The sequence below is a fragment of the Pongo pygmaeus genome, chromosome 13, assembly GCF_028885625.2.
Source record: "Pongo pygmaeus isolate AG05252 chromosome 13, NHGRI_mPonPyg2-v2.0_pri, whole genome shotgun sequence".
NCBI classification, from domain to species: Eukaryota; Metazoa; Chordata; class Mammalia; order Primates; family Hominidae; genus Pongo; species Pongo pygmaeus.
Window position 1 is genome coordinate 95,972,743 of NC_072386.2, and position 26,584 is coordinate 95,999,326.

Consider the following 26,584-nt stretch of genomic DNA (forward strand, 5'->3'; position numbering starts at 1 on the left):
TTTGGGGGCTACATAGTCCTCATGCAATTGTTTGGCTTTCAGCAAGTCACTTTGAGCACCAGTTTCTTTAAATGGGTCTAATGGCAACATTGCTGGTTGAGATAATGTATGTGATATGTCTCACTTAGTGTCTGATACATGGTAGATGATAACTATTAGTAGCTTACATTTTCTAGTACTTTGAAGGTTTACATTGCAGTTTGACAAATAAAATTGTATTAAATTATTATAGTGTCCCTATAAGCTTATATTTTTTGCTTTCTCATAAACCAAGTTAACTGGGGTCCAGATATGTTAAGTTTCTTAAGTTCAAGATTGCCAGTCAGGTCCTAAAACTTGTATTTATTCATACAGCTATTCCAACATGTAAATATAAATTTGTTCAGAAGAAATGAGTGATAAGATATGAAATGAGATGGCTTAAAGGAATGCCGTAGCACGACAGAAAATCGTCAAATATTGATGCCTATGTGGAGGGAAGACAAAGCCAATGAACTATGTTTGTATTAGGCACTGAGTGATCCAAGCTTTTTTATTGTTCTTGACTTAGTCCAATGAGCAGCACCAGTGCCTGCAGTAATCAGCTGTTTGTATTATCTAGGGGCCCACTTATAGAATTGGGTGCTGAGATATCTTATTTTGCATTATATTTAGTAGCCTATGTATGTTTGGTTAGAAGGAGGGAGGAGGGAGTTGAAAGGGGAGTTTGGATTTCAAGTTTGGCAGTAGTCATTCACAGTGAACAATTTTATATGCCATTATTGGAAATGGAAATCAGTCTTGTAGCTATTTAGATCATGTGCAACAAAGGCTTTTGAATATTTTTAGTTGGTTAGTTACTTGCTAAAATTATGCAAGAAATATGATTTTCCCTTTATCTTTTTTGACTTTTGGGCTCCTTCCATTTTGCCCTCAAGGATAACATATAGGTCATTTCTGGAGGAAGAATATTATATTTGATAGCTTGATCCAGTGTGGCAAACTTTAATAAATACTACTGCCCCACTTTTTCTACCACCGTCTCACTCCTGCTGTTATCCAGGAGAAATGTGATATAATTTCTTTCATTAGAATTGAAGGGTGTTTTTATAGTCTTTCCATTTTTTCATTTATTCTCAAACATTAGGCTGTGTAGGTTTGTAGGTTTTCTGGCCAGTTTTGATTATTAAGAATCACAGCTTTTCTACCATTTCAGGTCACATTTATGAGTGATTCACTAATCTAAGAACTGCAGTGGCTTGGGAGTAAATATAAGAGAAATGTTTCTACTAAAATGAGAAACACTGAGAGGCAGAAGTGGAAGGCTATCTGGAGGGTTGTGGAATTTGCAATGGTCAGTGTTTCTGATCCTTAGGTTTGCAAGCTTATAAGCAATTGAAAAAGACAGTTATTGAAGACTTAATTTTTTCTGAAAGTACTGCTGTTTGATTCTATATGAGCATAATTAATGATCATGCTTAATTAGGAATTTGGTTTGAGGGTTTCTATAAGAAACACCGTTGGATACTGCATTTCAAAAATGATAGGATTTTTTCTTAAATCTTCACCTCCTACTTTCTGGGTGCTTTTTCTTTGATAATATATCTTTATTTGACCCAGTTATCACTAGAGTTCAGTTGCTACCAGACTTTTTCTACCAGTTGTTGTTGGCATCTGATTCCATTTGTTTACTTATTTATTCATTTCCCATAAATTTTTACTCCAAATATCCCATAGGCAGTGTGTCAGAATATTTTCAGTTTTTTTTTAACCAGTTGACTTTATATGGCATTTCTTTCAGAACATTCTGCCATTCATTTGTCAAGTATTTGTTGAAAGCTTACTATGTGCCAAGCACAGTAATAGGCTATGAAACAAATGATCAATGAAGTTCAATCCTTCTGTCTAGGAACTCACAAATTGGGAAATTTTGGGGATGAAGGGGAGAGAGGTTAAGAAACATAAAGAGACATGTAAACAAACAATAACAATATATGTTACTTCTTTTTTCAAAGCACACTTCATAACTTTTCTGTTCTCTAGTATCTAGCCTTTGTAATCTTTCTTCTGTACTGTTGTCAGAGATATTTTTCTTAGATGCAGATCTGATCCAAGTTATTCTCTGCATAGTATACCTATGGAATAAGAACCAAACTTCTTAGCATAGCATGCTGGATATACTCTGTTTGCTCTCCAAATTCTCTCTTTACCATACTCTGTTCTTGGGGAGGCAGACTTTTATGGATTATATTAGCTGAGCTCCCTTGCCCTTTGGTTTCCAGTTGGGTTTAGCCAATGGGATACAGCTGGAGATTGCAAACTGGAAAGAAAGAGAGGTCAGATTATTTATTTTCTTGGTTCTCTACTTGTAGGGTCACTGGTTGACAGTGACTGCATCTTCCTGTATAGCTACAGTTGCAGCCACTGTAGCTGCCACTGAGTGCCAATAACCCTTGCTCTCCAGAGACGGATTAAACATTAAGATAATGAAATTTAAACTTCAGGGCCCCTCACTTGCAGGGGACTTGCAGGGGCTTTAGGAATCTTTACAAAGCTATTTATTTTTTGTAACATTTGCAAAAGTTATTTTTACATTCTTTCTTAAGAAGGGCCAACGGCTGGGCATGGTGGCTCATGCCTGTAATCCCAGCATTTTTGGAGGCCGAGGCAGTTGGATCACCTGAGGTCAGGAGTTCGAGACCAGCCTGGCTAACATGGTGAAACCCCGTCTCTACCCCAAATACCAAAATTAGCTGGGTGTGGTGGTGTATGCCTGCCTGTAATCTCAGCTATTCAGGAAGCTGAAGCATGAGAATCGCTTGAACCCAGGAGGCAGAGGTTGCAGTGAGCCAAAATCACGCCACTGCACTCCAGCCTGGGTGACAGAATGAGACTCCATCTCAAAAAAAAACTGGGGGGATACTAACAGGCCCTATGAAACTAGACCCTCCAGTGTCCTTAACCTTGACCCTACAAGCTTAGGTAAGTATAAGGTTTACAGGGAAGAGAGACTACTGAATAACATACTTGGGAAGGCTATTACTGAATATTTCATGGATGATATAATAATTTGAGTTGGTCTTGTAGGATGAGGAGTTCTTCAGGTGAAGAAGGATAGAAAGGTCATTACAAATAGAAGACACAGCTTGTTCAAAGAGAATGAGTATTTTGATGTCTAGAGTAGAAGCATACTAGGTAGAAAACAAAGAAAATACAAAAGTCCTGAGGCAGGAATATGTCTATCAGTTTTGAGAACAGCATAGAGATCAATGTGGCTGTAGACAAATGAGTGATGGGGAGAATAGTAGGTAAGGTTAGAGTTTCCTGTTACTTAGGGTCTTGTAAGCCATTGTAAGGACTTTGACCTTTTATCCTGAGTGAGACTGGGAAACAGGAAGGTTTTGAGCTATGTGGACATGATCTGACTATTGTTTTAAAACAAGTAGTCTGGCCACTTTGATGAGAATAGATTGGCTGTGTTGCCACCCAAATCTCATCTTTAACTGTAGCTCCCATAATTCCCGTGTGCTGTGGGGGGACCTCGTGGGAGATAATTGAATCATGGGGGTGGTTCCCCCATGCTGTTCTTGTGGTAGCAAATAAGTCTCATGAGAGCTGATGATTTTATAAGGGGAGATCTGATGATTTCTCCTTTTGCTTGATTCTGATTCTCTCTTGTCTGCTGCCATGTAAGATGTACCTTTCACCTTCTGCCATGATTGTGAGGCCTCCCCAGCCACTTGGAACTGTGAGTTCATTAAACTTCTTTTGTAAGTTGCCCAGTTTCAGGTATGTCTTTATCAGCAGCGTGAAAATGGATTAATACACAGAGAGACCAGTTAGAAGGCTATTCTAGTAATTTACACAAGAGATGATAATGATTTGGACAAGAGAGTTGATGGTAGAGTTGGTGAGAAATGGAAAGTATAGTTTTCAGGATTTGTTGATGGATTAGATGTAGGGTATTAGAGTGACAGAAGCAAGTCAGGGATAACTCTAGTATTTTTGTCCTAAGTAATTGTAATGGCAAACTGCTGTTTACTGAGATGGATGAGACTGGAAAGAGCAAGTTTGAGGAATGGTGAAAATCAGGAGTTTTTTTGTACATGTTAAGTTTAAGGTGCTATATTAATCTGTTCTTTCATTGCTGTAAAGAAATACCTGCGGCAGGGTAATTTATAAAGAAAAGAGGTTTAATTGGCTCATGGTTCTGCAGGCTGTATAGGAAGCATGATGCTAACATCTGCTCAACTTCTGGGGAGTCCTCAGGAAACTTACAATCATGGCAGCAGGTGAAGGGGGAGCCCGCACCTCACATGGCCAGAGCAGGAGGAAAAGAGAGAGTGGGGAGATGCTACACATTTTTAAACAACCAGATCTTAGGGGAACTTACTCACTCCCTATCACAAGAATAGCACCAAGAGGATGGTGCTAAACCATTCATGACAAACTGTCCCCACAATCCAATTACCTCCCACCAGGCCCCATTTCCAACACTGGGGATTACAGTTTGACATGAGATTTGGTGGGGACACAGATCTAAACCATATTATTCTGCCCCTGGCCCCTCACACCTCATGATCCTTTTATATTGCAAAATACAATCATGCCTTCCCAACAGTCCTTCAAAGTCTTAACTTATTCCAACATTAACTCAAAAGTTCAAAGTCTCATCTGAGACAAGGCAAGTCCCTTCCACCTATGAGCCTGTAAAATAAAAAATTAGTTAGTTACTCCCAAGATTCGATGGGGGTACAGTCATTGGGTAAATACTCCTGTTCCCAAAGGGAGAAATTGGCCAAAAGAAAGGGGCTACAGGCCCCATGAAGCCCAAAACCCAGCAGGTTACCCATTAAGTCTTAAAACCCCAAAATTTGACTCCATGTCTCATGTCCAGGGCACACGGGGGTAGGCTCCCAAGGCCTTGGGCAGCTCAGACCCTGTGGCTTTGCAGGGTTCAGCCCGCACAACTGCTCTCATGGGCTGACATTGAGTGCCTGTAGCTTTTCCTGGTGTACCATGCAAGTTACTGGTGAATCTACCACTCTGGGGTCTGGAGGACTGTGGCCCTCTTCTCACAGCTCCAGTAGGCAGTGCCCCAGTGGGGACTCTCTGTGGGAGCTTCAGCCCTGTATTTCCCTTCCATGCTATTCTAGTAGAGGTTCTCCATGAGGGCTCCATCAGCAGCAAGCTTCTGCCTGGACATCCAGGCTTTTCCATACATCCTCTGAAATCTAGGCAGAGGCTCTTAAGCCTCATCTCTTGCACTGTGTGCACCTGCTTACAGCTTGCACCCTCTGAAGCAGCCTCAGCTATACCTGTGCCCCTTTGAGCCATGGCTGGAGCTAGAGCAGCTGGAATGCAGGGAGCAGTGTCTTGAGGCTACTCAGGGTGGCAGGCACTGGGCCTGGCCCACCAAACTATTCTTCCCTCCTACGTCTCCAGGCCTGTTATGGGAGGGGCTACCTCCAAGGTCTTTGAAATGCCTTCAGAGCCTTTTCCCCATTTTCTTGGCTAATGCAAATTTCTGCAGCCTGCTTGAATTCCTCCCCTGAAAATGGACTTTTCTTTTCTATCACATGGCCAGGCTGCAAATTTTCCAAACATGTATGCCCTGCTTCCCTATTAAATATAAGTTCCAATTTTATGTCATTTCTTTGCTCACACGTATGAGCATAGGTTGTTAGAAGCAGCCAGGCCAGATCTTGAACTCTTTGCTGCTTAGAAATTTCTTCTGGGTTGGGCATGGTGGCTCATGCCTATAATCCCAGCACTTTGGTAGGCCGAGTTGGGCGGATCACAAGGTCAGGAGTTCGAGACCAGCCTGGCCAATATGGTGAAACCCTGTCTCTACTAAAAATACAAAAATTAGCTGGGTGTGGTGATGGGTGCCTGTAATCCTAGCTACTCGGAAGGCTGAGGCAGGAAAATTGCTTGAAACTGGATAGCGGAGTTTGCAGTGAGCCAAGATCATACCACTGCACTCCAGCTTGGGTAACAAGAGTGAAACTCTGTCTCAAAAAAAAGAAAAAAAGAAATTTCTTCTTCCAGGTACCCTAGACTATCACTCTCGAGTTCAGAGTTTCACAGATCTCTAGGGCCAGGGCACAATGCAGCCAGGTTCTTTGCTAAGGCATAACAAAAGTGACTTTTGCTTCACCTCCCAATAAGTTCCTGATTTCCATCTGAGACTTCCTTAGCCTGGACTTCATTGTCCATATCACTATAAGCATCTTGATCACAACCATTCAACAAGTCTCTAGGAAGTTTCAAATTTTCCCTCATCTTCCCGTCTTCTTCTGAGCCCTCCAAACTTTCCCTCTGCCTGTTACCCAGTTCCAAAGTTACTTCCACATTTTCAGACACCTTACAGCAATACTGCTCTCCTGGTACCAATTTTCTGTAGTTAGTCTGTTCTCGCATTGCTATAAAGAAACACCTGAGACTGGGTAATTTATAAAGAAAAGTTTAATTGTCTCATGGTTCCAGAGGCTGTACAGGAAGCATGATACTGGCATCTGCTTGGCTTCTGTGGAGGCCTCAGGAAACTTAGAATCATGGCAGAAGGTGAAGGCGGAACCAGCACTTCATATGGCTGGAGCGGGAAGAAGAGAGGGAGGGAGGAGGTGCTACAGTCTTTTAAACAGTTAGATCTCAGGATAACTCACTCACTCATTATCACAAGAACAGCACCAAAGGGATGGTGCTAAATCAGTCATGAGAAACTGTTTACATGATACAGTCACCTCCCACCAGGTACCGCCTCCAACACTGGGGATTACAATTCAGTATGCGATTTGGTGGGGCACAGATCCAAAGCACATCAGGTGCCTATTTGACATTCAAATGAAGAAGTTGAATAGACAATTGGCTGTATAAGTCTGGGTAGAGTGGGTTGGAAGTACAAATTGAGTGTTGTAAGCATATAGATGGTATTTAAAGCCATATGACTAGATGAGATACTAAGGAAGTGAATATAGATTTTTAAAGGGGAAGAGAGAAAGTGTCAACATCTGAGCTTTGGGACCCTCCAACACATCAGGGAAGTGGGAAGAACCGGCAAGTTAAAGAAGCAGCCAGAGAGAAACAGAGAAAAAACAGAAATATGGTGATACAGAGAGCTAAGTGAATGAAGTGTTTCGGTGAGGCAGAGGTTGTCAACAATTCTTGGTATACCAAATAAGATAAGTACTGATAATTGACCATTGGATTTAGCAATGTTCAGGTCATTGGTGATCTTGATGATGCTCAGCAGAGTGAATTTAAAATGAAGTGAGTTCATGGGAGGAGAGGAATTGGAGGCAATGAGAAGAGACAACCCATTAGGAGTTTTGCTGTAATGGGGGACAGAAAGTTGTTCTTTGGGAAAAGAGGAGTTGAGAAGTTTTTGTGTTTCATTTTAATTATTAGTGTTTTAAGATGGAATAAATAATAGTCATGTTTGTATACTGATGGGAATGATCCATCAGAGAAAGAAAAATTGCTGGAGCAATGTCTTTGTCCAGTCAAGGGGGGATGGGATTTAGTGCATAAGTGGAGAGGCTGGCTTTAGACAGGAACATAGACAATTCATCTGTTATGACAGAAGGGAAGGTGTATTATATGGATATAATTCTTGTACAGTAGGTGGGAAGATGTGGTGGGGGCTTTTGAAAATTATTTTCAAATTTCTTTTTTCTCAGTGAAATAGCAAGCAATGCCATAAGTTGAAAGATAGGATAGGGAGGTGTTAGAAAAAAGGGAGAAAAGTCATCTAGGAGAATGAGACAGTTAATACACAAGGGGAATGTAGAATGATTTCTGGGCAGAATTAAAGCCCCACTTGAGATTAGTAGTCATGAATTTAAAGTGACATCAGCCAGGTATGGTGTCTCACACCTGGAATCCCAGCACTTTGGGAGGCGGAAGCAAGTGGATCACTTGAGATCAGCCTAGGCAATATGGTGACAACCTGTCTTTACGAAAAATACAAAAATTAGCTGGGCGTGGTAGTGCATGCCTCTATAGTTTCAGCTGCTAGGAAGACTGAGGTAGGAGTATCACTTGAGTCTGGGAGGTTGAGGCTGCAGTGAGCTGTGATTACGCCACTGCACTCCAGCCTGGGCAACAGAGACCCCTGTCTCAATAATAATAGTAATAATAATAATAATAAAGTGATATCAGTCAGCAGCCACATTAGCTGCACAGTTGCAGGTGCAGAATAAGTAGAAAGTGGGCCTTTGCTGAGCAAATAAAATGAAGTCAGATGGAGGTAAGTTGTCAGTGTATACAAGAGAATGATTATGAAACATGAATATTTCCGATTGCATTTTTCATAATAGCCAAAAGCTGGAAATAACCTAAATGCTCATCAACTAATGAATGAATATACAATGGAATATTAACCATAAAAGGAAATGAAGTACTGATACATGCCACAGCATGAATGAACTTTGAAAACGTCGTGCTCAGTGAAAAACCAGATGTAAAAGGCCACATATATGATTCCATTTTTATGTAGTGTCCATAACGGGCAAATCCACAGAGAAGATAATTAGTGTTATGATTGGGGCTGAGTGGAGGAGGAAAGGGGAGTGGCTGTTAATAGGAACATAGTTTCTTTTTGGAGTGATTAAAATATTCTGGAATTAGATAGTGGTAATAGTTGCACAACTCTAAACATACTAAAAATCACTTTAGAAAGGCAGATTTTATGGTATGTGAATTATATCAAAATAAAGCTATATAAAAACAACATCTAGTTCACTAGAAATTAGCTTATCCAAAACTCAACAAATTGAACAGCTTAGAAATATAGCTGAGCTGTATTTCTAATCAACTAATGTAGGACTAAGGTGAACAAGTAGCTGTATTACAATGTTTGCAGTCTCTTTTCAGGTTTGAAGATTACAGTTGTTTTTTTCTCAAACATCCCTTAGTATTAGAATGTTATTGGCTAAGTTGCAGAGCTTGTGAGGAGAGACCAATTCTGGCTCTGTCTTAATTACTTAGTATATTCATCTCTCCATCCCTTCCTCTCCTTCCAATTAACCAACCTTTACTAAGCTATAAAAATCATCAAGCACTATCCTAGGTACTACTGGTGATACAAAGATGGATTGGACTTTGTCCCTACCCTTGAATGTGAGGCTTAATGGGGAAATGAGGTTTAGGAACTTGGAGCACATTTCATTTTTAGGGTGAGACTACTCTAATCGTTCTTCAGCATCCTCCCATCTGTAGCTTATAGATAAAGTATGCACTCAAGGCATAAGAAACTTATTTGGATCTTCTTTACGCTTGAAACGTTCTTCCTTTTGTCTCTAGAACATCAGACATTCTTCCTCCTCTTACTCTAAAGTATTTTGGGGCTACCAGATGAAAACTCATGATAATTTTCTTTCTTCTGATGCTGTAGACCTGAAATATTTTTTATAAAAACTTCAACATTCAAAATTACGATGTATGTTAGGTAAAGCGTGCATACTGGTGCTATCTGCAAAACAAATAATAATGTTTACCTTGCAGGATTGTTGTGAGGGATCAATGAGTATACATAATTGATATATGGAAGTGTCAAACACACAAGCTCCTCAATAAACATTATTATACTTTATCACTTTGCCAAAATCTACAAACACTAATTTTATATATGGCGATATGTTGAGATTGCAGGTATAGACATAGACCTTAACAGACAAACCCTAATTCCAAAGAGTTTGCCATTCATTGATGGAAATTAATTGGTTCAGAGATGTTGACCATGTCTACCTTATTATTTAATAACTTAATTAACTTACTACAAATCTATTGATGTTTTCCATCTTGGATTTTTATATCATAAAAATGTAGAATTCTTAGCTCATGACTATATGAAAAATAGGTATTGGATAATGCTTTTTAATGATTATAAGCTAATTATATTTTGAATCTCATGCCTAACTGAAATGTAATGTTGCATGCTGGGCTTTGAATTTACTAAAAAGTTCTTTTGTTATCTTCCTAGAATGGAGCTGGTTTGTCAAAATCCAAAGGAAGCCGAATTGGATTTGATAGCACACAGTGGGTATGTAGAAAAAACAAGAAATTTCTCGATTATAATGTTCATTTAGTTCATTCATTTACTCCGTAAGTATTTGTTGAATGATGGCAATAATAATAGCTACCTTGTGTGGTGTGTGGCCGGTTGGTAGTGGCAGGTAAGGGACAGGCCCTTTACCAAGTGCTTTATGCAATGTCTTATTTAGTCCTTATGGAAACTTTAAGAAGTGAGTAAATATTGTTACTCTCAATTCACTTAGAGAGATTAAGCTTAGTTGGCTGATAATTTGGTAAGACCAGATTCTGTCTGCCTCTAAAACCCACATTCACTGAGCTATGGTGTTTCCCTAAATGAATGAATATATGAATCAGATTTATTTGAATAAGGGAAAAGTAATGATCAGCAATAAAAATCTATTCAACATATTCCTTTATAAGATGAGGGGAAACCAGCAATATTTACGATATATCCTTGTTTTGTTTTAGAAATTTCAGAACCTACACATTGATAAAATATATTTTCCTATGTTTTAAAACTAAATTTAGAAAGAAAAACATTGCTGGGTTACTAATAAAACACAACATTTATTCTGTTAGTATACATTATGGGAATGACCAGATATTTCTTGATACACTTCAATCTTTGGCTTCTCTATAACTAGAGATGTGGAACACTTTAAATTAGAAGTGGATTTTCAGATCACCAAGCAGTGGTCATTTTAGATCATTGCTAACACCGAGTAGAATTTGAACTACTGTTTAAAAGTAAAGTCTGGGATATCCTATTATCAGGCTCCCCAGCTCTCTAGTCTATAAGTATCAATGTAAACTTTTAATTTATTAAAAATAGCAATTGTTTTGCTCTGTGAATTTAGGGTATTCTGAGGATAAAGGTAAGCATGATATATTTGGAATTTATACTACCCAGTCACAGTTATAAAGATTTTAGATTAAATTAAAAAGAGGTATTTTGTATACTTCTCTGTAACCCTTCTCTACCTCCATCCCACCCTTAGGAAACACATACACGTAATACTTGGACCAGATTTATCATCCTGTGGTTGAAGTAATTTGCTGAGATTTAAAATTCAGTATTTAACAGCCAAAGGCAACAGGGGTGATCTATCATACATTTTAACATTATAAGATGTGATGATACTTAGAGAAACATATATTTTTCAGGTTTGCCATTTATTAGGAGTCTTCATCTGTACACTGAAAAGCAATTTCAGCAAAAAATTTAAAGCTGTAGTAGCTTCAGTTGGATAAAAGGTTTTCCTTTATCAGTATTAACCGACAACATTCTGACAACATTCCCAATCCTTTTAGTAAATAGAGCAGTCGGAGAAGGTACAGTTTCACTGATACATTTTAAAATGGAATTTGTGAAAAATTTAAAGCTTAAAATAATAGAAAACAGTAGCATGACTCTATCCTTTTCATTCAAGAAATGATCCTTGAGGTGGGAGAAAATAATGGATTTTTTTCAAAGTCTTTACTTCCATGGTACGCAAGCAAAAAGTTGAAGAGCAGCTTACCACATTCAGTGAGTTCTCTTTATACTCTTTTACATTGAGGGGACTAAAAAAAATTGTAAATGTGATCACTGAATCACTATATTTGCAAAATCACAGGAAAGGAGAAGTACTAACATACTTCTAAACTTTTAGAAGGAATAAAAGGTGAAATCTCATCAATAGTGTGATATTGAGCCCTGGTAAAATTCTAGAGCTCAATGTTTATGGAGTTATTAAACAGATGACTTGGGAGCACTTAGAAAAGAAAATGATCATAATTAGGAACTAGGCTTTTACTAAGAACAAGTCCTGCCAAGACTTTTTAGGTTTTAATAAAATTTTAATACACAGGCAGACGAATGGGCTATTATGGTCTCAGCATAATCTCTTTTCAACAAGATGTTTTTCATTCTTATAAACAAAATGAATTACTGAAGGTCAGATGATAATAGTGATTTAGAATTAATTGGATTTAGAATCAATTGGACACGTTTCCAAGCAGCGTTAATGATTGTATTGATAACAACTTGGAGGAGGTGTTTAGAAGGTGAGTTATAGAACCTCTGCTTGACCCTGACCTAATCTGTATTTATATTAATAATGGTAATGAAGCTATAAGTGTGTTCATCATATTTGTATTTAACACCAACCTGAGATCCATTCAACAAACATTAAAGTACCTTTTATGTGGTAGTTCTGTTATCTCATCTTTCTTCCAAAACCATTTCTTTCTTGTTTTTTTCCTAGTATAAAGCACAGAAAGCAATAACCCTAAAAGACACACACACACACAAAATAGCTAAATTGGACTATTAAAATTTTAAACTTCTAGTCATCAAAAAACGCTATTAAGAAAATGAATAAGCATGCCACAGAGTAGCAAATATTTGTAAAACATGTATCTCACAAAGGAATGGTATCAAAGATATATGAAGAACTCCCACACGACTCAGTAATAGATTTTTTGTTCATGCCTTTCATCAAGTTGAGGACGTATTTTATTCCTGGTTTGCTGAAAGTTTTAAATCATGAATAGATACTGAATTTTGTCAAATGCTTTTTTCTATATTGAAATTATCATAGTTTTTCACTTTTTTCTGTTGATTTGTCAAATTTTATTGATTGATTTTCAAATGCTAAAGTAACCTTTCATTCCTAGGATAAATACTACTTGGTCATGATATTTGCTTTCCTTTTTTATCTTTTTTTAGTTACTGGAATTGATTTTCTAATATTTTATTAAGTATTTTTGCATCTGTGTTCATGAGGGATGGTGGACTATACTTTTTTTTGTAATGTCTTTGTCAAGTTTTGCTTTTTTTTTTTTTTTTTTGAGATGAAGTCTTTCTGTTGCCCAGGCTGGAGTGCAGCCATGTGATCTCGGCTCACTGCAACTTCCACCTCCCGGGTTCAAGTGATTCTCCTGCCTCAGCCTCCCGAGTTGCTGGGACTACAGGCACACGCCACCACGCCTGGCTAATTTTTGTATTTTTAGTAGAGACAGGGTTTCACCATGTTGGCCAGGCTGGTCTCGAACTCCTGACCTCAGGTGATCCACCTGCTTTGACCTCCCAAAGTGCTGGGATTACAGGCGTGAGAAGTTTTGCTATTAAGTATGGCACTGGCCTCTTAAAATCAGATAGGAAGTATTTTCTCCTGCTCTATTTTCTGAGAAAGTTTTTGTAGAATTGGTATTCTTCCTTAAAAATGATGGAATTCACCAGTGAACTGTCTAAGTCTGAAGTTTTTCCTTGTTGTTTTGAGGGCAGTTTTTTTTTTCCCTAACAAATTCAGTTTCTTTAATAGGTATAGGGCAATTCAGATTTTGTTTCATCTTGTGGCAGTTTTGTTAAATTGTATTTTTAAAGAAATTTGCGTCATCTAAGTTGAATTTTTTGGTGTAACGTTGTTTATCCTAACTTTTTACTTAGCTGTTTCTCACACTGAGGTAATAAACCCCTATAAGGCAGAGATTATTGTATTCTTGGTATTTGCATAATACTCTACACTAAAAACAAATAATGAGACTGATTCTTAGCTTTATCTCATCCTTTATCCTTAAAATTGATATTTTGTCTATTTATTTATCTTGTATATATTTTTATGAGTTCCTTCAGATTTTCTGAATAAGAATTTATTCTTAATTTCATGAAGCACCTTTTTGATAGGCAAACATTCCTATAAGTCTTGCTTTCATTGAAGTAGGCTTTTAAGCAATAGTGTATGCCAGATATTCTGTTTATCCTTGCTGTTCTTAGGTATTACTTATTCCTAAGTATGATTTAGTCTGTTTTCATTCTACTATTGAATTTTTGTTTTTTTCAGTAGGGAACCGTACTTACTACCCAGCAGAGTTATATTTTGAAATATTGCAGTATTAGAAAAGCACATTATATATGGCAGTCATCAAGCAGACAGTGTATTTTGGTCTGAGTCTTTTGCTTAGAAAGATTATTAAGCAGCATTACAGATATGAAGAAAAATGGTACAAACAACTGATTTTTGTTTTTGAAAGATTAACAAGACTGATTTTTAAAAGCTGACAGATAGTTCTCTCAATTTTGCTTGAAAAGATTTAGCTAATACTAAGAGAATAATTTTGTAAGCACCACATTTTCATGTCAGATACCACTTCCTCTGTGAAATTTCTTATTCTTTTGATGTATGGTAAATTTGTAGCTTACTGGTCTGTACTTTTATAATATGTTGTATATGTTTTTATTATAGCATATTTCACCTTATATTGAAAGTGTTCATCTTTCTTAGAAGACTGCTTATTGAGAGCAGAGACCATATGTGCTATTTAATCATTTGTATTTTTTAGCACAATGATAAGCATGGTATCTATTGGGTAAATACTCTGCATTCTTATACAATTAATGAATTAAAATGTTATAAAATAGGCTGTTGTGTTGGCTTACTGGAATTATGAGAATTCTTTTTCTCTCAAACAGCGTGCAGTTAAAAAATTTATTATGTTAACATCCAACCAAAATGTACCAGTGTTTCTTATTGATCCTTTGATATTGGAATTGATTAATAAGAACTTTGAACAAGTCAAAAATACTTCTCATGGCTCTACTTCACAATGCAAGTTTTTCTGTGTTCCAAGAGACTTTACTGCATTTGCGCTGCAGTATCACCTATGGAAGAATGAGGTAAGTGACTTGCTTTCACATAATGGAATGTGTCTCTTTTTACAAAATAGTATGGGTTTAGGGTAGTTTAAAATGTAAAACATTAAAAATTTTTCCTAAAACACTTTATAAATTGTATCGGGAATATTTTCAGCTATAAATAACAATACAACTAATCACTAAGGCAAATAGGGGATTTCTTTTTCTTATATAATGAGAGGTTAAAAGGTTAGTGGCTATTGATATTAGTTTAGCTAGCCACTGATGTCAGGACTTGTGTCTCTGAAATTCTTTATTCATTTACCTCATTATCACAGGATAGCTGTCCTAGCTCCAGATATCACATCCATGTTCACAACAGGAAGATGAGAGGAAAGATTCTGCTTTTTTGCTGGGGGAAACTTCTCAATATCAGTATTTTTAGGTCATTTCTGTTGAACTGTTTGATATCTCATAGAAAAAGCCTACAAGGCTTATTTTTACAAAGAATATTTTATAATGTCCCTTTATATTCCCCAAATGAAGTTCATAGAAATTATAACCCTCCTATATACATAATTCCGCAAATCAATATAATGTATTAACTATAATATAACCTAGAAATAAAAGGAAATGATATGTATTGTAGTGTGCAGATGCTCCAGAATGACTACACTGGAAGACATAATAAAGTAATTCAGATGCTTGTATTTAGAAGTAGGATCACAGAATGTGGTAGCTACAAATATAAACCCATACTATGAATGATATTGTTGTTGGCAATATGATTTTCCAAAATAGTGAGCAAGTTTCCAACAACAAAAAAGTAAAATTGTCTCTTCATTGACGTGACTATTGTATTCCTGAGAAATAAAAGCTCAGACAATTATAAACAAGTTTTTCACTACGTGATTATCTGACAGGACATTTGAAATTACATAGTACACAGGATAGATTTTCATATTTTGGATTGTGGGATGTCTAATGTTCTTGGCCTAGGACTCTAAATGCCAGTTTATCATTATGATAAACCAAAAATATCCCCCCAAATTTCTAAAATGTCTGTTGGGTACAGTCCCACTTGCCTTGAGAACCACTATTTTAGAAGAAGGGGAGTATGCCACCATTGGCAAAGCTGATACTACCATAGTCAGAGGAAGAAGCAAAAGCTCAGCCATACCCAGAATCAGCACATGGGTTCAAGTTTATTCTTCGTTTGTTTTTGTTTGTGTTGGTTTTTTTTTTTTGAGACAGAGTCTTGCTGTGTCACCCAGGCTGGAGTGCAGTGGTGCAATCTCTGTTCACTGCAACCTCCGCTTCCCAGGCTCAAGGGATTCTCCTGCCTCAGCCTCCTGAGTAGCTGGGATTACAGGCGTGTGCCACCACACGTGACTAATTTTTGTATCTTTTTTTTAGTAGAGACGGGGTTTCACAATATTGGCCAGGCTGGTCTTGAACTCCTGACCTCAAATGATCCACCCACCTCAGCCTCCCAAAAGTTTCTCCTTTTGTACATATGACATCCTACTATTCAAGAGATTCAAGAGCCCTTGGATAGTCCCCCCTAAAACATCCCCCAGTGTGGAGCTAATCAGATTGTTAGATCCAATAATGAAAGACTTCATTTGCATGTGATTTTTCTTTATTAATGCCATTACCATAAAGTGAGCAAACCTCTGCCAAGGCTACTGGGAGTGGACTTTTGCAGCAAAACCTTGACCTAGGCCTTTACACCAATTGATCAGAGCAACTATTTTGTTCTTTACTTCTCTTGTTGATGGTTATAAGAAAGCAAACCATATCATAATTCTGCCTATTTTGTCTGTCAGTCTTTCCTCCTATAACCCAAGGTCACATTCTTCTCAAGTTCTGGCCGGCCTTTTAAATATTTCCTGAATTTGTCAGCTGATAATGCCTTTCTTTTATTCTATTCAGTAGTGTCTTTCTCTGAATTGGCTACCCTCCCCCTCAGTCAGTGCTTTCTACTTCTAAGGTGTACCAAGAAAGAAAAGGAAAGAAGGGAATATTACAGTTGATAATGAAACAAATGATGTTGGAAAATGAACCTTGTCTTACAGTATGTTTGTTAATTTCTAATGATTTGCATTATGATGGTGTTCTATTATGGTAGTATTTTAAGATGTTGGGATGTAAACTATGAGATGAAAGAACTACTTTTTTGAAGTACTTTTGAAGATAAAGGTTATTAAAAGTTAAATTAAGAATTACAAGTTTAATTTTAAGTGCTGTCCTTAAATCAACATTTACTTTATAGAAACTAACTAGAAAACACTAACATGAGCATTCTCATTCCAAGGAAGGGATTTGTATTAATTTTCATAGAGTTTTTTTTTTTTGAGACAGGGTCTCACTTTGTCACCCAGGCTTGAGTGCAGTGACACAATCTTGGCTCACTGCAGCCTTGATCTCTCAGGTTCAAGCGATCCTCCTGGCTCAGACCCCCAAGTAGCTGGGACTACAGGTGCATGCCACCACACCCTGGCTAATTTTTGTTTGTATTTTTTGTAGAGACAGAGTTTCACCATGTTGCCCAGGCTAGTCTCAAACTCCTGAGCTCAAGTGATCCACCTGACTCAGCCTCCCAAAGCACTGGGATTACAGGGGTGAGCCACGGTGCCCAACCTATAAAGAGAGTCTTTGGCTATATCTTTCCTGCTACATACTTTGTATTTTTGCTACTTTCCTTTATTCTCCCACCACTACCTTCTGCCCATCACCCTCATTTAAAAATGTTCTTATAGAGCAGATTAGCACAAAAATATGGCTCAAGTTCAATATAAGAATCACTTTCGTTTTGCTACTAATATTTGGCTTTAAATATGCAATGTTTAAGTGCTGTTTCTTGATGTTTGATGCTTCTTTGGTTCTAGGAAGGCTGGTTTCGGATAGCTGAGAATATGGGATTTCAGTGCCTAAAGATTGAGAGTAAAGATCCCCGGCTAGACGGGATAGACTCACTTTCTGGAACTGAAATCCCCCTGCACTATATCTGCAAACTGGCCACTCATGCGATCCACTTGGTAGTCTTTCATGAGAGGAGTGGCAACTACCTCTGGCACGGCCACTTGAGACTTAAAGAACACATTGACAGGAAATTTGTTCCCTTCCGAAAGTTACAGTTTGGTCGTTATCCAGGAGCTTTTGACAGGTAAGTTCAGAGTCAAAATGTGAAATGAGTGTCGTTCAGTCATAATTCTTGCAGTGTTTTTACATTTGAGTATTGAAATCTAATATATAATTTATATAAGTGTTTATAGTAACATTGTTCTTAATGACTCCAAATTAGAAGCAACCCAAATGTCCTTCAACAATAAAAGGATTGGCTGGGCACTGTGGCTCATGCATGTAATCCCAGCACTTTGGGAGGCCAAGGTGGGCAGATCACCTGAGGTCAGGAGTTCGAGACCAGCCTGGCCAACATGGTGAAACCTCATCTCTACAAAAAGATACAAAAATTATCCGTGCATTGTGGTGGGTGCCTGTAATCCCACCTACTGGGGAGGCTGAGGCAGGAGAATTGCTTGAGCCCTGGAGGTGGAGGTTGTAGTGAGCCGAGATTGTGATACCACACTCTAGCCTGGGCAACAGAGCAAGACTGTGTCTCAAAAAAAAAAAAAAACTATAAAGGAATAAATAATTTTTGATATATGTATTCATACAATGAAGTATTACACAGCAGGGAAAAATAAACTACGGGTCTGTGCGCATTGTGGATGAATCCTACAATGCTGAATGACACAAGGCACAAAAGAATCTAAATTCTATTATTACTTTTATAAAAAGTTCAAACACCTGCTAAATTATGTTCCTGGATGTATACCCTTATAGTAAAAGTATTAAGAAGGCTAAGCAAGAGGTACCAAAAAAGACTAGAGAGAGGACACAGAGAACTACAGGGAAGCTGGAAGAATTTTATTTCTGTGGTGGAGACTTTGGTGTTTACTTTATAATTCATTATTTTGTGCCTTTATGTTATGCACTTTCCTGTATATTTTTTAAAACCATGTGCAAAAATTTATCTTTGGCTATCGCAATAATAAAAATGTTTCTTGTGAGAAACAGTTATTTGAAGGAACTCGTAAAATTTGATTAGCTATGGTTTGTAATATTAACAATTACAGGATTAAAAACATTCTTGAAGTTATACTTGGAGTATGAAGTTTCTAACCTAGAATTGTCCGTTTTATTCTCCTTTTGAAATCAGCAATAATGATGTTACAGTCTACTTTGAATAGCAGAATCTGATGTAAAGGTAGCAGTAAATATTTGTAAGGATTTTCACATTAAAAACTTCTTAGCAACTTCCAGTGAGATAATTCTTATCTGTTACACTTGAGAAGTGTAAGAGTATGTTTATTCTTGCCTTCTTTTTTAAAAAAAAATATATATATATATTATATATATATGTTTTCTCTCTCTCTATCTGGAATCATGTGAGTTTGCCTTCTTATTAGTTAACTTAAAGTCACATATTTGAGAACGACTGAAAAAGGTATTCGAAACTGAAGTCTTCTATATTTTTTGTGTATGAAAAGTCAAAACTTTTCTGAACCAAGCCATATTTTCAAAATGAAATGAACAAAAAAAATGAGTAGAGATGGAGAAAAATACCTTGTTTTTATTATTGGCTTCTCTTATTTTAATAAAAAATCTTAATACTCATGTTCTCTTACCACTTTTTGCATATTTTTTTCTTATTCTGTATTTCAAATAACCTTCTTTAGGGAGACATTACCTTTTAGTTTTTTAAAGCTTTGTGAATTTATTTCAAAATTTAATATCTTAGTAAAGTTCAAAATTGTCAGTTACTTATTAAACATAAACATGTAACAATAGATAAAAGCTATCTCTACATTGTAAAATTTTATATGAGTAGGAATGGAAAACTCTCAAATAATATTTTTAGAGTATGGGATCCAAAATACATAAGATAGATTTGCAGATTAGCATTTTACCCATTAATGAGATTCTCAGGCCATTGTAATTAACTTGTGTGTCTTAAGTGTTAAAAACATTTACTTCTCTATAAGTAAACTGACAATTAAAAATTATGTCATGAAATTTTTGTTTCTGCTTAAAATGCCAAAGTGTATATGAACAAGTACAAATATATTAATATATAAATACATTAACCAAAATAATTAAAACTCAACTGTTTGATGTCAGATTTTTCAAGGTCTTATTAAAATTGCTAACTGATATCTGACATAATTGATGAAACTATGCTTGATGTTTAGGTATTTTGCCAATGTTTGATATTTGTAAGAGGCTGCCAGTATTCTGGGTTAAATCCTTTTAGTAAATCTTTTATTATTATTATTATTATTTTAAATTTTACTTTAAGTAGTGAGACACATGTACTGAACGTGCAGGTTTGTTACATAGGTATACATGTGCCATGGTAGTTTGCTGCACCTATCAACCTGTTATCTAGGTTTTAAGCTCTGCATGCATTAGGTATTTGTCCTAATGTTCTCCCTCCCCTTTTCCCCCACCCCTCATTAATAAATCTTAACTTTTGTTTTCAGACCAGAGTTACAGCAAGTTACTGTTGATGGACTGGAAGTTCTCATTCCAAAGGATCCAATGCACTTTGTAGAAGAAGTACCACACTCTAGGTTTATTGAGTGTAGGTATAAAGAAGCTCGAGCATTCTTTCAGGTTAGAGATAACCAAATGTGTACTTTTAAATTAAAGAAAATGTTGGGATTATTTTTAATATTTGAGGGTGGTAAGATGAAGGGGCTTATGGAAAATAGAAAAGTAAACATCCTTTTTTGATATGTCTCTTTTCTCCTAGATTGTTTTCTTTCAGTTTTTTTTAGAAGTAGATTAAAAATTAACCTTAAGAAACTATTTTCTAAGTCAATAGGTTGACATTTATTTATTGTTTTATTTGAATAACTTTAATAGGTTTAGCACTGGCTTCTGCCTTAAGATAGCCCATTAACTTTGTGAAAGGTGGTGTATTCTCAGTCCAAGTAGGATAAAGCCACTATAGAAGGTGGACCATGTAGATTTAGAAAAGACTTCATGAAAATACAATTTGTTTCAGAGTTGGCATTGAATATAATTTTTTTTGCATTTATGAAGGTTTTTGAAGATAAATGCTACACAAAGACCAGGTGCTTTTAAAACTTTATTCTCTTGCTGCAGCTCTCAATGCAATACACATTTATTGCGTTGCGCAGGCTTCTGGCCCTGGGGATATAAAGATGATTTTGAAAGTCATGAAAATTCAGCTCTAAGAGATGACATGAAACACAGAGATACAGTGAAAACAGGCAAATTTACAGTGGGGTTTTGGTACCCGAATTCTTTCACTTGCCCTTTATTTTCTGGGGTTCCCTGCCAAGAAAGCTGTGTCCACGAGGGATACGAAAATGAAGTATATAACTGTCAAGTGTCCAAGACCCACAAATCTGAGGTTTCTCTAATACAGTGTACTGGCACCTAAAGCCTAGGCCTGACAGCGCAAGTGGGCCTTCTTAGCTCTATTTCCTTAAGTCATTGTGGAGCTGTGAAATTTATGCAGCCAGCCTCATGAATAAAAAGCTGAAAAACCACATGTGTAGATGGGCCCACTCTAGTAGAAAAGTGCTGCCTGACATATGCCTACCACATAATAACAGGAAGTAGAAGAGATGGAGTTTTGTGCTTAAACTTGACCGCTCTTCCTGTCCTAAGGGAGTTTGCTGTGGTTGTCATCTCTATTACAGCAGTTATCACAGTGAATTATGAATATCTGTCTTGTCCTCTTATCAAATTTTGTGAACTTCTTGATAAAACAGGAGTGTTCTTTTATTTACCTGTGTTGGCCCAGTATCTCCTGTACCTGGCATAAAGAAAAGAGCCAGTAGGGTCAGTTTTCAAATTAAAGTGAACATACATGTATTTGAACACTTGATGGCGCCAAACAGTCTTAAATGTAATGCTTGGTGTAAAGCAATGAATTAATCTAATAGACCTCATAAAGCAGCCTCCTTTCTTTTTTTAAAATAATTTTTAAAAAGCAATTTTAAATACATAAAAGCTGCAAGTACAGTACCGATAACTTTTTTTTTCTGAACCACTTGGGAGTAAGATGTTGACCACAACTTCAAAAAATTTAGTATTTTTTTAAAAATAGGAACATTCTCTACATGTCCTAAAATGAAAGTTAGGAAATTAACACATACATTTTTACCATTTAATCCCTATTCAAGTTTTGTCAGTTGTCCCAATAATAACCTTTGTAATAAAAAGATTCGATTCAGAATCACATGTTGTCTTAATTTTCCTGTCTCTTTAGTCTTCCTCAGTCTGGGACAGTTTCTCAGTTCTTTTATTAGTTTCATGACTAATACTTTTGAAGATTACAAGCCAGATGTTTTGTGCAGTGTCCCTCATTTGGGGTTTGTCCAGGGGTTCCTCATGTTAGATTTAGGTTATACTTCTTTAGAAGGTATAGAAGTGGTGCTGTGTTCTCATTACATCTCACTGGGTACCGCATAATTTTGATTTGTCCCATTACTGTTGATATTCACGTTGTTCACCTGATTAAAGTGCTGTCTGAAACTTCATATCTTTACCACTATGAAGTTTCTGTTTTTCCCTTTTATAATAATAAGCATCTGGCAAGAAGTTACTTTAAAACTATGTAAATATTGTTTTCCTCATTACATTTTCAATTTATTTGTTCATATCAATATAAATTCATGGTTTCCTATTTTACCCTATGGGTTATAGTCCATTATTTTCATTATTTATTTTGATCTTCAGCTTGTTCCATATTTGGCCAGTAAAAACTCCTTCATAATGCTTTCTGTGTCCTTTTGACTTGTCTCCGTTGTTTTTTGAACACTTTATTACTTTTTGGCACTACAAAATATTCTGGGTTCATCTTATAATTTTCGTACCTCCACCCTGGGATCAGCCATTTCTTTAAGTCCTGTTTCCTTTTAGAAGCCAAGACCTGGATGCCAGGTGTACCCATTGCTATTTGGGTTTTGCTGCAGACAGTTTCTCTCAGTGGACAGGGTTAGGGTGTATATGTCTGTGTGTATTTATTTCTGTATCTATCTATTGAAACCTCTGAATTCACATTGATATCTCCAGTCTGGTTAAAAGTTACAATTAAACAACAGAGTTCATTTCCATATTTGCGACTCCCTTTTCAAATTGTGAGAAATCTGACTCCCATTGTCCTTAATGTTTACTTAGTTGTTCAGTCTCCCTGTATGTAACCTGTCTTCCAACACATGTCCTCCCCTCCCTACCCCCTGTTCTTCTCACCCTACCTGGGCACTGCTATCCCCTGCTGGGCTGCACCCAGGTAGAGGCATTCTTCTTACTCTGTTCAGGCTCTGACTTCCCACACCTGGCTGCTCTTCTGCAGAGAGGCTTTCCTTACCCTGCTTGGGCTCTGACTCCCCACACTGGACACTCTCCTACCCTCTTCATGTGGATGTCCTCATAACCTGCCCAGGCTCTGATACCCCATATCAGGCAGTCCCTTTGCACAAAAACCTTTCTTGCTCTGCCCCATCTAATGGTTTTAGTATCGAATAGTTCAGGAAGAGGGGGAGACTTTATTTACTTTTAATTATTTTCTCAATCTACCATGAAGTTCAAAAACTAGAATAATATACCTTTTCCTGAATTTGATTTTGTTTTAGCAAAAACCATCACAAGATAATTAATGAGCTCCAGCCTGTTGAATATCAGTGGAAAACCAAAAGGAAAGTTGGAAATACCTGTACACCTGGCCTAGGAATATCTAGATAGCAACATTCTTGTTTTACTTCTACTAATTTGCTCTAAGATTTTGGGCGATTTTCTGAGCCTTAGTTTCCTCATCTACAATAAAAGTCGGTACCTTCTGTCATCTTATTCTTTGATATAAGATTTGTGCTTTTGGATTCCAGGATTCTTCTTGGGCTTTGTGTCCCCGTTCATTGGCTGAACAGGAAAAATTAAATAAACATGATATTTAAATTAGGATGTTAATTTTGTCTTTTTTTAGAGGTATAGTAATCCTGAGATTTGTACTCGGGGTTTATTTTTATTTGTTTACTTATTTATTTTATTTTTAATTTTTATTTTAAGTTCAGGGGTACAAGTGCAAGTTTGTTACATAGGTAAACTTGTGTTGTGGGGTTTTGTTGTACATATTTTTTCACCACCCAAGTATTAAGCCTAGTACCTATTAGTTATTTTTCCTGATCCTCTGTCTCCTCCCACCCTCCAAAAGGACCCACTGTGTGTTGTTCCCCTCTATGCATCCATGTATTCTCATAATTTAGCTCCCACTTATAAGTGAGAACATGAAGTATTAGGTTTTCTGTTCCTGTGTTAGTTTGCTGAAGATAATGGCCTTCAGCTCCATCCATGTCCCTGCAAAGAACATAATCTTATTCTTTTCTATGGCTGCATAGTATTCCATGGTGTATATATACTACATTTTATTTATCCAGTCTATCATTGATGAGCATTTAGATTGATTCCATGCCTTTGCTATTGTGAACAGTGCTGCAGGGAACACACACATGTATGTGTCTTTATAATAGAATGAATGATTTATATTCCTTTCAGTATATACCTGATAATGGAATTGCTAGATCAAACGGTATTTCTGTCTTTAGGTCATTGAGGAATCACCACACTGTCTTCCACAATGGTTGAACTAATTTACACTCCCACCAACCGTGTATAAGTGTTCCTTTTTCTCCACAATCTCACCAATATCTGGGTTTTTTAATTTTAATTTTATTTTATTATTATTTTTTACTTGTTATAGTAGCCATTCTGACTGGTATTAGATAGTATCATACTTTTTTTTATTGCATTTTCTAATGATCAGTGATGTTGAACTTTTTTCATATGACTGTTGGCCACATGTATGTCTTTTGAAAAGTGTCTGTTCATGTCCTTTGCTCACTTTTTAATGGGGTTGTTTGGTTTTTTTCTTGTAAATTTGTTTAAGTTCCTGATAGATTCTGGACATTAGACCTAATATCTAAGGTTTGCAAACCATAGTTTGCAAAAATGTTCTCCCATTCCGTAGGTTATCTGTTTACTCTGTTGATGGTTTCTTTTGCTGTGCGGAAGCTCTTTATTTTAATTAGATCCTATTTGTCAGTTTTTGCTTTTGTTGGCATCTTCATGAAATTTTTGCCTGTGCCTGTGTCCTAAATGGTATTGCCTGGGTTGTCTTCCTGGGTTTTTATAGTTTTGGGTTTTACATTTAAGTCTTTAATCTGTCTTGTACAGGATATTTTTAAATGAAAAAAAAAAGTATGTATACTATAATTTTTAAAATTTATAACATGTTTAAGGTATATAGCTGTATGGATGTATGCACTTTAACACATACAAGGATCAGTTCTAAGAAATGGAATTTCTGGCTGGGTGCCATGGCTCACACCTGTAATCCTAGCACTTTGGGAGGCAAAAGCGGGTGGATTGCCTGAGCTTAGGAGTTTGAGACCAGCCTGGACAACATGGCAAAACTCCGGCTCTACAAAAAACACAAAAATTAGCTGGACATGGTGGTGTGCACTTGTAATCCCAGCTACTTGGGAGGCTGAGGTAGAAGAATCACTTGAACCCAGGAGGTGGAGGTTGCAGTGAGCCGAGATCATGCCACTGCATTCCAGCCTGGGCAACAACGAGGAGACTGTCTCCAAAAAGAAAAAAAAAAAAAGAAATGGAATTTCTGAGAATGTCATGTTAAGAAAAGTAGATTCGGGTGGGAATATGTCCATATGGGGGCAGTACCAGCAGGAGGTAACTGTCAGACCTGATGTTTTTGTAGAGCACAAATTTTTCATATTAGCTATTTAATCCTTTCAGTCACTCTGTGTAATAAGGCAAGGATTCTTTTAACAGGTAAGAAAATTGATGCTTCAAGATGTCAGTTACACAGTCATCGTTGGTTGAGCATGGACTAAATCCTAGGTCTCCACCTCTTAACTCCAGGCTTTTCGTACTACAACAAGCATTATAACATGTATCTCTCATTCCAGTCATTTATTGTAAGAGCACTTATGGCTTTGAGGAAAGGGATGTATTCAAATTGAAGGGATCCTGTATAATTTGTATATTCTGTAGACAGTGACTTATCTGCAAGAAATTCTTCTTACTGAAGGTAGGGTACTTTTTGCTTAAGATTCATGTAGTCCATCCAGGATCTATATTCTTGCCTACTATATTATAAAAGAATTACGGGATATTTTAGGATGTTGCAGGCCCGGGAAGGGCTTAGTCAATCATTTATTCATTTGCCCATTCATCAGTATGTGTTTTTCAGATATTATGTGCCAGGCACCATTCTAAACTTGTAGATACAGTGATGAAGAGATGTAGTACTTGCCCTCAGGGAACCATCTTTACAGTCTAGTGGAGGGAATATAAAATAAAATTGATGATTAGGATTAAATATGATATGAATTATAGTAAAAGTATTTACAAGTGGTAACTATTATAAACTTGTTAAGGAAAAAGATAATTCATTTGTCTTTGTATATCTAGAACCAAGCATAATTCTTCGTTCTATAAATGTTGAATAGAAACACTTCCTGAATAGGAACATTGGAAGAATAAATACATACATCTTCCTGGGAAAATCGGGGAATGTTTTGCAGAGGTTGGAGCTGAGACTTGAAAGATTTTGCTGGTCAGGGCCATATCAGACAAAAGAAACAACAGGTGCGGAGGCTTGAAAAGTTGTGGTATATTTGAGGAGTTACAAGTTATTGTGGTATATTTGGGGGTTTACAGGTTATAAGATGAAGTGTGAGGAGAGTGCAGATGAGGCTGGACCCCAGTAGTCAGGAACCAGAACACAGTGTTTACGTCCACCAGGACAAGAAGTTTAGCTTTTGTCCCATAGGTAGTGAAGCAACACTATAGAATTTATAGCACTTTCCTCAGCTCCAGAGCACTCTAAAA

At 36.9% G+C, this 26,584-nt stretch overlaps 1 protein-coding gene across 11 annotated transcripts in view; it reads left to right on the forward strand.

Annotated features, from left to right (window-relative positions):
* FKTN (fukutin) overlaps positions 1-26,584 on the forward strand; it is a 98,005-nt gene that overhangs the window by 22,752 nt on the left and 48,669 nt on the right. For 10 of the 11 annotated variants that reach the window (XM_063649779.1, XM_063649778.1, XM_063649782.1 and 7 more), the window contains 4 exons: positions 9,965-10,024; positions 14,471-14,674; positions 17,524-17,801; positions 20,182-20,314. In XM_063649779.1, coding sequence (XP_063505849.1) covers positions 9,965-10,024; positions 14,471-14,674; positions 17,524-17,801; positions 20,182-20,314 — 675 coding nt within the window. Of the gene's footprint in view, positions 1-9,964; positions 10,025-10,073; positions 11,546-14,470; positions 14,675-17,523; positions 17,802-20,181; positions 20,315-26,584 lie in introns of those variants that run through there. The other variant, XM_063649783.1, reaches the window with a different exon arrangement.